General features: G+C 42.0%; 1 protein-coding gene across 1 annotated transcript in view; it reads right to left on the bottom strand.

Moving 5' to 3' along the window:
• GNL1 (G protein nucleolar 1 (putative)) overlaps window positions 1–13,974 on the bottom strand; it is a 56,804-nt gene that overhangs the window by 21,752 nt on the left and 21,078 nt on the right. Inside the window, exons 6-8 of the mRNA XM_077478973.1 lie at window positions 10,060–10,267; window positions 5,856–5,951; window positions 4,626–4,823 (exon numbers count right to left, since the gene is read on the bottom strand). Coding sequence (XP_077335099.1) covers window positions 4,626–4,823; window positions 5,856–5,951; window positions 10,060–10,267 — 502 coding nt within the window. The remainder of the gene's footprint in view (window positions 1–4,625; window positions 4,824–5,855; window positions 5,952–10,059; window positions 10,268–13,974) is intronic.

Raw genomic sequence — 13,974 nt, 5'->3', positions numbered from 1 at the left:
TATCTCTTAAATACGTAACTTCTTAAACCATGACACCGGAAAGCTTCTAATCCACTCAATGGTTATCCCCCCCCCCCCCAACTATTGCAACTCCCTGTCAGGGGCGGACTGACAACTCATGGGGCCCTCGAGCAATAGGAGATTATGGGGCCCCCAGGCAATCTGAGAAAATTATGGGGCCCTTAGGCAATAGATTATGGGGCCACACATCATACATATACACACACACACACACACACACACACACACACACACACACACACACACACACACACACTGAAAAAGTTACTGGAGAGGCGGGGCAGCTATAATCTTGGGGGGGGGAAAGATTTTTACATACTGTCCCTAGCTTTATTGAAGCAGTCAACCCTGATGGGGCCCCTTAGTGGCATGGGGCCTTCGGGCAGTGCCCGAGTGACCCAATGGTCAGTCCACCCCTGCTCCCTTTTTATTGGCTTAGCTGTACACAGGCTATCCCACCTTCTGTCCAGACTCATCCACCTTTCTAACTGTTCAATGTCTGATAACCCGTCTGCCAATCCCTCCAATGGCTTCCGCTAACCCAAATGAATCAAATCCAAAACTATTAATCTACAAAGCCATCTACAACTCTGACCCCAGCTACATCACTATCCTGATCTCAAAATACCATCTAAACCATTCTCTTCACACCCAAGACCGCTTGCTCTCTAGCTTCCCTGCCACTCCCCCCCCCCCCCAAACAGATGAAGGGTGGAAAGCCCAAGTTGGTAAAAATATATCAGGGGGTTATGTCATAAAAGGAATGTATGTATTTATTAACTGTAACCAGAGCGATTTTGAGGGGTTCTACTGTTAAGTGCATGTCTGGGGAAAAAAAAAACATTTAGTACATCTCTGCAATACATGCACATTTCCATTTTTTTTTATTTTTTAATGTGAAAATCCAATGCGCTCGCGAGTAGGGCTGAAAGAACTAATCGATTAATCGACAACTAAGTGATTTTGAAATTAATCGGTTACTATTTTCATAATCGATTAATCGGCCAGTAACACAATGGGGGAAAAAAAAATGAGCCCTTTATTAGTACAGAGCAAATAATCGCTACTGTAAATATTATTTTCACAGTTCTACAGTAAAAAAAAAAAAAAAAAAATTGACCCCTTACAGTAGTGATTATCTGATTTTTTTTGACCTATAAAAAGGGGCAATTTTAGTTTAACCCCATTATGTTACTAACCATCTTAGACCTGGTTCACATCTATGTGTTTTTTGGTGCTTTTTGCAGAAATTCACTACAGTTCATGGTTTCCTATGGGATACGTCAGCTGCTGCATATTTGGAAAGGGTCAGGGACTTTTTTTTTTAATGCAAAACTGTGCTCTTTTGGTTCAATATACTTCAAATGGAGAAGCTGTAGAAAAGCATGTAAATGCATTTTTGTAGCAATTTGTGTTTTTTAATCTGCCCAACAACAAATTGCCCAAAAAAATAAATAAATGCAAAAACGCAAATTGCAGCAAAATCACGTGTGCAAAAAATCAAAACGCACAGCAAAACACATCAAAAGCAAACTGCATAGGTGTGTACCGAGCCTCATGCTGGCCACACAGATCAATTTTCAGACAAAAAAAATAAAAATCTTTGCACATTTGCTGAATGAAAGAATGTTTGAAATTTTCACTTGTTTTTAACATTCTGTTTCTAAAATTAATTTTAATTTCTGAAAACCACATACACTGCCAGAAAACTTCTTGGTCAAAGGAATTTTCAATTTCCAAATTTTTCCGTCACTGTGGTTGAAAATGAACGTCGATTTGACTAACAATTACAAAATCTGAAGAAACTTTATTTTTTTGAAGGAAGACATCTGTTTTGTTTTTGTTTTTTAAATAAAAAAAAATTGATCTCCGAGTCTGATGATATTTACCATATTCACCCTTTAATAGTATGTACAGTATATATCCTCTAATCGTATATAGAGTATATCTTCTAATAGTATATCTCTTTTAATGGTATCTCTTCTAATGGTATATACAGTATATCTCTTCTGTCTGTTATTCTCAGAATGGATTAAAAATTTTGCTCCCTAACCATATAGTTGGTTATTAATATTTAGTACTGAATAGAAATATTTAAGAATAAATTGCCTTTTTTAAGAAACTTTACATATTAACTAAAATTATACACTACACACTTTTTTTAAGGTTATAAACCAAAATCATTAGTTGCAGCCCTACTCGCAAGCAACTATTGTACTGTACATTTTGATCCCATTAGATTATTTTTTTTTTTTAATAAAAATAAACTTTATAGAAGAATGTAAAAATGTTTTAATGTATGGAATAAAATTTATTATATTTTAACATTATTAGTTATTAGTGCAATATCTTGACCAGGCACCTTAAAAGTCCCCGTTCCCCATTTTTGTACAGAAACATACCTGTCGATCTGCCAGAAATTCAGTGTACCCAAAAGTTCTTGAGTTGACAACACAGTGCATATGCTGCAATAAAATCCCTAGCAGTGTTATGAATTCTGCCCAGTTATCTTCTGATAGGCAACAAACCCCCCCCCCCCCCCCACCTCATTTAACATGGGGTGTTCTGTAGTCCACCATAGGAGGAGAACTGAGCAGGCTTGTGCATGGTAGATAATCAACTTCTAACTTCAGCTTGTTCAATTTAAGTGATACTAAAGTCAAATTTTTAAGCAGAGAAACCCCCCCCCCCCCACACACACGTATACTTACCTGCTCAATGCAGTGGTTTTGCACAGAGAATCCATGATCATACTCTTCTCAGGTCTCTCTTTGGCACTCCTCGCCCCCTCTCTCCTGATGAGTGCCACATCAAGCAGCTTGCTATAGGAGCACAAGAGCTGTGTCTAGGCTCCACCCCTCTCTCTCCTCATTGACTCACTGGATTTTGATTGACAGCAGCGGGAGCTAATGGTGCTCTGCTGCTATCTCAGCCAATAAGGAAGGAGAATCCTGGGCAGCAGAGTCTCTCCTGCAACATCGCTGGATAGAGATGGGCTCAGATAAGTATTGGGGGGCTGGTGCACACAGAAGGTTTTCTATCTTAATGCATTAAGATAAAAAATAAAAAAAAACTGCCTTTAGAATTACTTTTTTTTTTTTTGTCAAAACTAAAAAGGAAGCGGATTGGTTTCCATGCAGAACTGCACCAGATTTTGTACTGTCCAGTTTTAGTAAATCAATCCCTTATGACATGTACACCATCATAAAATCATCTGAAAAATGCTGCTTTCGAAGCAATCGTACAATAATCTGATCATTAGTACACAGCTTTTGAGAGACGATCACAACAGTTCATCCAATATTACTCAATGGGACAAGCACCAAAAAATGTTTTGGGATGATGTTAGATCGTACGATTTTTATTTAAATCGGCACAGTTGCCGTTTGAAAATACAATACAGCACCATCACTTCCAAATTTTTATTCTGTCCTACTAGAATTTTCGTAACTTTAGTAAGCGCTTTATTTTCTCCAGGAAACATGTAAAATAAAGAGGATTCTCCTTGGACAGCTCTTGAAGAAAGCAAAGATCGCTGATGCATAGTTAAAGCAGACCTCCACCCTTAAGTGGAAGGTCTGCTCATCAGAACCCTCCCCCCCCTCCGGTGCCACAATTGGCACCTTTCAGGGGTGAGGGGGTACAGATACCTGTATAATCCAGGTATCTGCACCCACTTCCGGGACAAGCTAGCCGCAGATGCCAGCCCCCCCCCCCCCCCCCGCCGTTGTGTTCTGGGAAACAAACAGTTCCAGGACACCGCGGGTACCATTGGAGACGTGCAGTGCGACTCGAATATGCGCAGTAGGGAACTGGGCAGTGAAGCTGTAATGCTTCACATCCCGATTCCCTGACAGAGGATGGCGGCGGGGCAGCTGAGAGACGAGCGATCTGCTGCCGACATCGCTGGACCCTGGAAGAGGTAAGTGTCAATTTATTAAAAGTCAGCAGCTGCAGTATTTGTAGCTGCTGACTTAACATTTTCTTTTAAGGTGCAGCTCCACTTTAAGTATCATACTTCTTGTTTACAGTGGAATCTTTGTCCATTTTTAATGCTGAACTCCAAACACGCAAACTTAAAAATTTAAATATATTCCTCAATAGTCAAAGAATATAAATCCACTTTGTATGTGTCAAAGGCCTTTTTAAACCCAGTTATAACCTTGTAAAAAGTAGTAGTAATATCATCACTGGGGAGGGAGTTCTGGGAGGGACCCAGCAGGTCCTCCCACTTCAGGCTTTCTGCAGAAAACTAGAAAAGATAAATTGATACAAGACCAGCACCCTGCACAAGGACAGAGAGCATCAGTGACCAATATTTTATACGGGAAGCTCCTACACAAAGGCCAAAATTTCATGCTGGATTACTGCTCAGATATGAAAAAAATAAATGCACAAAATCAAGTAAGAATACGCATGCCTGTTTTTAGACTTCTCAGAGTTAAGCTTTAAGGCCTCATGCACACGAGTGCAGTTAAGCGCACACATGTACAATGAGTGTACACTTGTTTTGCAAAACTAGGCCTCATTCTCAATTGCATACATCTGTGCGAAGGACCTCCTTTGCCCAGGCATCCACGTGCAGGCAGGCAGTTATATCGTACCTACACAGCCGATGGTCAATACGCCGTCCTTGTAGCGCTCTGTGCTGGGGGTTCCTAACTCTGCATCAGTGACCTGTTGGGCCAGAACAGCATCGCCATCATCAGATTCCTTGTACTCTACGTCATCATTTTTGCTACCAGGACGGCACAGAGCTGCAGTGTCTCTCTCAATCTTCTCTCTCCAGCTAGAAAGATCAACTAAATGGGGAAAAAAAAAAAACGTAGGCAGGTGAGAACATAATCACTGTGCAGTTTTGTATATTAGGGGACAACAATGGCAATAATAACGTTCCAATAAAGTTAAAGTGGATGTAAACCCACTCATTTCTAAATGACTTCCATAGTCCTGATCTATAAAGGATATACATGTCCCCTGCATGTATCCTTACCTGTCAAATATCTCCCTTTTAGCTGTTTGGAGCCATGCAATACTCCAAATTCTGTGGGCAGGTCTGTTGTCCAGGGCTCAGGAGGTGGAGTCGTGATGTCAGTAGACTCCCCGCCCACCTCTACACTCCCCTTGGCCAGGAATCAATATTTCTTACACTGAACTTCTGCTGGTCTTGTGGATTATGCCCCATGATCACCAATATCCAGTCAAAAACCCAGGAAAGTCACCACATGACTTCAGCATGCCCAATTATGCTGAGGTATGGAACAGCCAATGCTAGGAGAGCTGGAAAAGAAAGGAGGAGGGAATGTGAAGTACACAGAATGCCTCTCACTCCTGCATGAGATAAGGAAATCACCCATCACTCACAGCAAGGGGGAAGAAACAGACATTTCTCTGTCTGTTTTTATCTTACTGAAGAAAGATAAGAGGATAAAAGTCCTGCAAGCTGTATCTTTGCAGCGCTGTATGAGCGGTGTACACAGCGCTCCTAAAGCGGCCCTGCCCATTGAAACCATCAAAGTTTAACCCTTTATCGGGCGTTAGAGATTAGAAAACCGCCCCGCAAGCAGCCAAGTAGCACTGCTAAAAATAGCGCCGCTTTACTGCTGACGCCCACCCTCCCCAGTCTGAAAGTAGCCTCATGCTGGAACAGAAAAGTGCCTTGCTGGAAGAGCACAATTGTCTATGACTTTGTATACTCTAATGTTAACTGTGCCTTTCAATTGAAATGCCTTAACTCAATTTTGAAGGATGTCCATCTACTTTTGACAATATAATAAGTGTGATAGTCAGGTGATCATATAGTTAAAATGGCCTACGTAAATGTCACGCCTTACCTTTCCCAGCTGTGATGACCTCACAAGCTTGCAGCAACTGATTGGGGCCCAAAGCCACATTCCAACCTCGACGTCTCTTTCTACGTTTCTTAAACACTGTCAGGAAGGAACAAGTAGAGGGAAGCACATAGGACAGTGAGACCAGTAGCAAAAAAATAAAAATTGAAAAAATAAAATAAAAATACACCACAACAAAAGAAAAAAAAGGGAAGCTAATCAATGGAGTAGCAGGTAGAGAGCAAAAAGATTGTCAGAAAGCATGACAATCTGTTTCTTGAAGAGTTCACTGGTGGACACAGTAGACCTCCATGTATATTCCCTCCCTACAGGAGGATGGCTGTTAAATAAAAAGTTTTTCCTTCCCCATTTGGGGGCAATATTTTCTGGACATGAAGCTAAAGAGCACAATCATATCAGAACACATGCGCAAGATTAATTTTGTTGACATGTGCAGCCAGCTGTGGACATGTGGACTTTCTTGGCAAATTGCAAATGAATGTATCCAAAATGCAGTACTTTTTTTTGAAGGGATTGGTTGGAAAGCCTGGATTGGAAAATACGCGATAACATCTGGTGGGAACGATCCCTAGGAAGTACCTGGCAGTACAAGCCAGGTATGAAAGAGCATTTGACCTCCACCATATGACAGTGTTCAACTGCCGACACACTCACTTGACCCTGAATGGATAAAGCAACAGTAGCTCTTTCACTACTTCAGCCCTGGAATGATTTACCCCCTTAAGGTCCGGTTCACACTGCTGCGGGTGAGAGATCCGGATGTGATTCGCACCGCACTGCAAATCACATCCGATCTCCATAGCGATGCGAGTTCAGCCATACAGATAGTATGGCTAAATTCGCATCGCTCCCGCAGCAAACTCGCACGGGACCATGGTGTTCACACCATGCGATCCGATTCCTGTGCGAGTGTGCAGATCGCACTGCGATATGCGGAACGGATCTGGGGGTGTCATTAACATTTCATTGACACTCCCAGCAGTCCGCATAGGGCAGTGTGAACTGCCGGCGGGAGGCATGCGATGCGGGAAAACGTCGCAGATTCGCGGCGTTCCTGCATCGCTATGGTGTGAACCTAGCCTAAAAGACAAAGCCATTTTTTAGCAAAACTGCATCGCTATAACTGACAAATGCGCGGGCATGTGACCCTGTACTCAAAATTGAGGTCCTTCTTTTCCCCCCACAAATGGAGCTCTCTTTTGGTGTTATTTGATCACTCCTGCGGTTTATTTTTTGCACTATAAACAAAAAACACACTAAATCTTTTACTTTCTACTATACAGAACTAAAACAATTAAAAAAAAAGATTATATATCCTTCCCAATAAGCGTATATTGATTGGATTGCGCAAAGAGTATCGATTTAGGGACTTTTTTTTCTATTGTTTTTACTGGTAATGGTGGCGATATGTGATTTTTTTGGCAGGACTGCGACATTGTAGCGGACAAATCTGACCCCAAGTGACACTTATTTGGGGACCAGTGACACCAATACAGTGATCAGTGCTTAAAAAATAAAAAACCTGCACTGATCAAATATATAAATTACACTGGCAGGAAAAAGGGGTTAATACTAGGGGTTAACTGTGTGGGGGCTGGGCTTACTGGGACAACACAGAGATTGCTTTTCCTGATCACATCGCTGTTCCTGATCACTAGGAACAGCAGATCTCCAGATTGTCCCTGGTCAGAACGGGGATCCGCCTTGTTTAAATAGGCAAATCCCCGCCCTGCCTCTATACCACGATCCCGGGTGGTCGCCAGACATTGAGTCCATGGGATCCACGCATGTGCTCCCACTGGCTCGAAGCGGGCGCACCAACACAATCACATGCACAGACCGACGTACAGGTACGTCAGTTTGCACAGCCTAGCCAACGCCATGCCACGGTATCAGGGCCGCTGATAAGCCAGTACAGCTGACCCTGTTGTACCGGGCCCAGCCAGCAGGGGGGGCCCGAGCAATCTTAACAGCATTTAGAATAATAAAAAAAAAAGAAAAAAGTCTGACTGCACAGGGCTGACCGAGGGAGGAGGAGAGCATCACCGCAGGAGCCTGGATCTCAGATAACACAGGGGTCTATGGATAAGAGAAGAGGGGACGTGTATTCCTATCAGCACCCGAGCCTCCCTCCCCCCTCCTCGGGAAGGACAGAACACCGGAGCTCTCCTCAAGGCAAGATAACAGGTGACAGATTGCATTCTTCTCCTGTGATCCCCGTTCTGCCTCTGTACAAATCTGTGCTGTAAACTTGCCCTGCACCTCAGCAGGACAGGTCTGGTGGAAGTGAAAGCTAAATTCATGAATATGTTAGGAAAATAATGGGACTTTTCAGGGACTACACACAGATGCATTTCACAAAATCATTCTTTTAATATAGTTGTATGTTGAATATATTTATATAGCACCTGAAAAGTCCCAGTATATTCCTAACATATTCATAAAGTTGAGTATTAACAGCAGAGAAAGTGTATACATATATATATATATAATACAGCCCATATCTCCAGGAAATGAAATAAAGTCCAACCTTGCAGTGTGTGTGGAGGGGGGGGGGATAGACTCTTTTACTTACCTGTTTCCATGCTCCAGCCAGCTGCAGAGCCCTCTTCCTCCACCAAACCTCATCACATCGCAGGGGGGCTGAAGTGTGAGCAACTGGGCTTAGGTGTCTGTTTGTGAAGCAGTGATCAGTGGAGATCCAGAGGATCACCGCTGATCACAGCCCATAAACAGTTTATGAACCAGAGATAATCGGGGGGAGAAGTGTTTGAATATGTTCTCCCGCCGATTATCTCCGCACACTGAGAATCCTCATTGAATGACACAGTAACGGTCACTTTATGAAGCTGCGATCTCAGCGCTTCACTGGCGATCTGTGTCAGAATTCACACTCCCCGATTCACCAGCTCAGAGGTGGAGAACCGGGGAGTGAAGACAGAATCTGGGGGGATCTGAGGAGGAAAGAGGAAGATGATTAACTTCCTTATGCCTCGTTCAGACCCCCCAACACTGTAACCATGTCCCCCTGTCATATTTATATATAATGTGTGTATATATATAATGTTTGTGTATATACATGTATATATTATGTAGGGGGACTCTTTATTTTACTAACATTAATCACACCGTGTGTCAGTGTATTGAGCTGTGATAATTTATCACTGCTTAATAAATTGACATCTCTGTGTATTGGTGAATTTCTAATACTGTAATCTTGTAAAGTCTCACGAGATTCCAGTATTGGGGGCCGTTCTCCAGTGTTAGAAGCGTTTGTAGATCGCTTCACTCCTCCAAGGGTGAAGCGATCTACTCCGCTTTACAAACTGACATACAGAGGAGAAAGATCTCCTCTGTGAATGCCGGAGAATGAAGTAGTGAATAGATTTCACTGCTTTATAAAAGGACACCATAGTCAGTAAAACATACACAAGCGCTGTAGGGAACCATTCAGCGCTGGAAGAAGCCAGCTAAAGCAAGAAGTTGGGTAAAGCTGGGTACACACACATCAAAATTCAGTTTAGCAGTAATCGGACAAATTTTGATCTATGTGTAGCCCTCCGTGTTAGAAGCCAATCATTATACCACCTTGGTATATTCATATGCCATCCCACATACTGACTCCTACCACCTTTGATCACTTCAAATCACTGAAGTGGTCATTGTGGTTAGAGTGTTCCTTTAATATCTCTCAGAAAAAGTTAACCTCTGTATACTGATTCCATTTCATTTGATCATCCTCTAGTTGTATTAAATTGGTGGGGGGTGCTGTCTGTATACCCTAGCCTCTCGGTATAGGGGCGGGGCCAGGGATGTGGCTAAAGGGGGCCCCATCAGGTAGGCTGTACGGGGCCCCATGATTTCTATCAGCAGCCCTGCACGGTATATATGTGGAAGGTGGTTAACATACTGATACCAAAGACAGGGTCTTACGTTTGCTTGAGAAACACAGTCTGAGAAAATATATACCAAAGAAACCAGGTCAGCATACAAACAATAAATGCTATCAAAGTATCACTCTAGCAAACAGATACCTAGGTGTCATACAAATAAAATGGATACTAGAGGCAATTACTCCACGGGACATGCAGGTGAAGAACAGCAGATATGAAAAGAGAAAGGAAATTATGAAAAACAATGACAGGATAGTTGACACCAACTATTCACGTGTTCCAAAGTTAGATACCTGCGGAAGGGTCCTGCTCTTCCTCTGGATGTCTAGGGTAGGATGTGAAACAAATGACATGAACGTGAGGGAACATCTCCTGAAAATAATGTTTCCAGGCCACCACCAGCGATGGAGGGGCCAGATCCGTCTTATTGAGAACGACGATCAGAGCTCTTTCAAGGTCTACAGTCACATAGTCATACAGAGCCGGAGAGAAATGCAGCACCTAAAAAGACACTGAATGTTACTCTGAATATCTTGTATTTAACTTTCTTATAAAAAGAGCTTTACTAAAGAACACCTCTGCTCCAGCCCTCCATCCAATGGAAGGAGATTGACAAAGATTGAACATTTACGGGTTACCCTTGGGTGATGAACACTTCTTGGAATTTCTCTGTTGAACGTTTTCTATGTATGTATGTATGTATGTATGTATGCATGCATGCATGCATGCATGCATGCATGCATGGATGCATGCATGGATGTATGCATGCATGGATGTATGTATATACACACACACCTCAGCAATTCCAATCCCAAGACTAACAGACGGTAAGGCAGTAGGAGTGTGACTCCCTCCCTCCCACTCAGCATGCCATAGTGTGGCACCTGCACACGAATCTCTCCCTTTGTCCAGCTTTAAGCTTCTCAGTCAGCTACATTGATGCAGTGTTAAAGCAAAATAATAAGATCGTTTAAAGTATATATGAAAGAAAAAAAAAGAAAAAAAATAAACACACGCCATACACACAGATATGCCATGTTCATCAATTTAAAGAACCTGCAAGCACAGAAAAAGGACCCATTAATTTGCCTGAAATTAACTCCGCTCCTCAAATACCGTGTGGACTGACACACCGTTTTCCTTTTTCTCTTTGGACCAGATGGTGTCCAGCCCTGCCAAGTTAAATTACTTCCATTAAACTACTCAACCACTTCCACTTAGATCTTTAAAACATAAAATCTAATTATTCTGTAGTCCAAGGTAAGAACTAGGAGGACTTAAAAGCAGAACTATACTCACCTCAGTTCCAGCGATGCGGTGTCCTGGAGCTCACCACCCAGCCACAGACATCTCCGGGAAGCCAACTTCTTGCTCTCAATCGCCGGCTACTTTCATCGGCTGGGCAGGAATGAAGTCACTCCCATGCATGTGTGGAAGTTCAGTCAGATTTGGCATTGCTGAATTTCACATGGGTTGACAGGCAGGTAGGCAACTTTATTGTCCTTTTTATTTTAGCCCTGATATTCCACTTTAGCAGACAGATTACACAGGAAGTGTACACACAGTACACAAAAACAGTTCTACATTTTCGATAATGCAGAACAGTTTGTATTGCACTCATGTAACAAAATGCTTCCAGTATATTAAACAGAACAAAAGGTAGTATAATATACAGTTATGCTTATAAGTTTACATACCCTGGCAGAATTTACGATTTCTTGGCCATTTTTCCAGAGAATATGAATAACACAAACATTTTTCACTCATGGTTAGTGTTTGGCTGAAGCCATTTATTATCAATTAACTGTCATAATCACAACAGAAACTTCAAAAATGACTGAGGTGACTTACAAACTTCTGACCAGGTGGCACTACACTCCGGTGCTGTTACACAAAGTTTTCCCACAAATTCCACCTTTGTGCTGGAGGGATTGTGGAGAGAGGGCAATCGCAGCCCATTTTGGCTCACTATTTTATACTGGATTAGAGAAATCTAAGGCTGGGAAGTCCACAATGATCCATGGTTTGTTCTATTTCATTGTACAGGCAAACCAGTAGGATCTTACAAAAGATCAGTAACGCCCCATCTTCTTAACGCCGCAAAAAAACTCAGGCAAGGACCAGTCGACACTACGTCGATGGCTATTAACCACTTGACCACTGGGCACTTAAACACCCTTAATAACCAGACCAATTTTCAGCTTTTGGTGCTCTCACATTTTGAATGACAATTAGTCATGCAACACTGGACCTATATGAAATTTTTGTCCTTTTTTTCCACACAAATAGAGCTTTCTTTTGGTGGTATTTAATCACCGCTCGGTTTTTTATTTTTTGTGCTATAAAAGAAAAAAAAAAAATACAGAAAATTCTGTAAAAAATGAATTTTTCTTTGTTTCTGTTATAAAATTTAGCAGATTAGTAATTTTTTCTTCATAAATTTATACTACTACATATCTTTGGTAAAAATAAGTACAAATTGGTGGATATTATTTGGTCTTTGTGAAAGTTATAGAGTCCACAAGCTATGGTGCCAATATCTGAAAATTGATCACACCTGAAGTACTGACGGCCTATTTCAATTCTTGAGACCCTAACATGCCAGAAAAGTACAAATACCCCCCAAATGACCCCTTTTTGGAAAGAAGACATTCCAAGGTATTTAGTAAGAGGCATGATGAGTTTTTTGAAGTTGTCATTTTTTCCCACAATTCTTTGCAATATCAAGATTTTTTTTACTTTTTTTTTTTCACAAAATTGTCATATTATCAGTTTATTTCTCACACACAGCATATGCATACCACAAATTACACCCCAAAATACATTCTGCTATTACTCCCAAGTACGGCGATACCACATGTGTGAGACTTTTACACAGTGTGGCCACATACAGAGCACCCAGGACAATTCTGACATTTCTCTCCTACATGTAAAAATCATCATTTATTTGCTAGAAAATTACATAGAATTCCAAAAAATTATATATGTTTTTTTAGCAAACACCCTGGAGAATACAATGGTGGTCGTTGCAACTTTTTATCTCGCACGGTATTTGCGCAGCAATTTTTCGGTAAAAAAAAAGTTTTGTGCTTAAAAAAAAAAAAAAAAAACACAGTAAAGTTAGCCCAATTTTTGCATAATGTGAAAGATGAAGTTACGCTGAGTAAATAGATACCCAACATGTCACTCTTCAAAATTGCACACGCTCGTGGAATGGCGCCAAACGTCGCTACTTAAAAATCCCTATAGGCGACGATTTAATTTTTTTTTACTGGTTATATGTTTTGAGATACAGAGGAGGTCTAGGGCTAGAATTATTGCTCTCGCTCTAACGTTCGCAGCGATACCTCACATGTGTGGTTTGAACAGCGTTTTCATATGTGGGCGGGACTTATGTATGCGTTCGCTTCTGCATGCGAGCACATGGGGACAGGGGCACTTTAAGAAAAACAAAAAATGTTATTGTTCATTTTACTTTATTTATTTTAAAAAAATTATTTTTGGGGAAAAAAATGTCAATCACTTTTATTCCTATTACAAGGAATGTAAACATCCCTTGTAATAGGAATATGGCATGACAGGTCCTCTTTACAGTGAGATATGGGGTCAATAAGACCCCGCATCTCACCTCTAAGCTGGGAAGCCTGAAAAAAAAAAAAAAAAAAAAAAAAAAAGATTCTGGCTTTGATCGTATTGGCGAGTCGGTAGAAGCACCGGAGGGCGGTGGGAGGGGGGGGGAGATGTCTATGGCTGGGTATTGCAGGGTATCACCAACTATGGCTGGGTATGGCGTTGCAGAGTATTGCGTTGCAGAGCATTGCAGGATATTGGCGGGTGTTTCAGAGCATTGCAGAGTGTTGCAGGGTATTGGCGGGTGTTGCAGAGCATTGCAGAGTGTTGCAGGGTATTGGCGGGTGTTGCAGAGCATTGCAGAGTGTTGCAGTGTATTGGCGGGTGTTGCAGAGCGTTGCGGGGTGTTGCAGGGTATTGCAGAGTATTGGCAGGGAATTGAGGGGTTAAATTTCGGTGAGCAGCGATGTGGGCACTGCAGATGCAGCCCACATCGCTGCTGACGCCGATCTCTTCCCCCTCCACTGTTCCGATCGGTACAGAGAGGGGGGAGGGAGGAACCGGTTTGTTTACAAGTGATCACTCCGTCATTTGACGGAGCAATCACGTGGTAAACGACCGCGATGAGCGGCCGTTTA

The sequence above is a fragment of the Lithobates pipiens genome, unplaced genomic scaffold (assembly GCF_037356315.1).
Source record: "Lithobates pipiens isolate NorthernLeopardFrog02 unplaced genomic scaffold, aLitPip1_a1.2 Scaffold_1, whole genome shotgun sequence".
In the NCBI taxonomy this organism is placed as follows: Eukaryota; Metazoa; Chordata; class Amphibia; order Anura; family Ranidae; genus Lithobates; species Lithobates pipiens.
The sequence above is the reverse complement of the archived record's forward strand: the minus strand, read 5'-3'. Positions and strand labels throughout refer to the sequence as shown.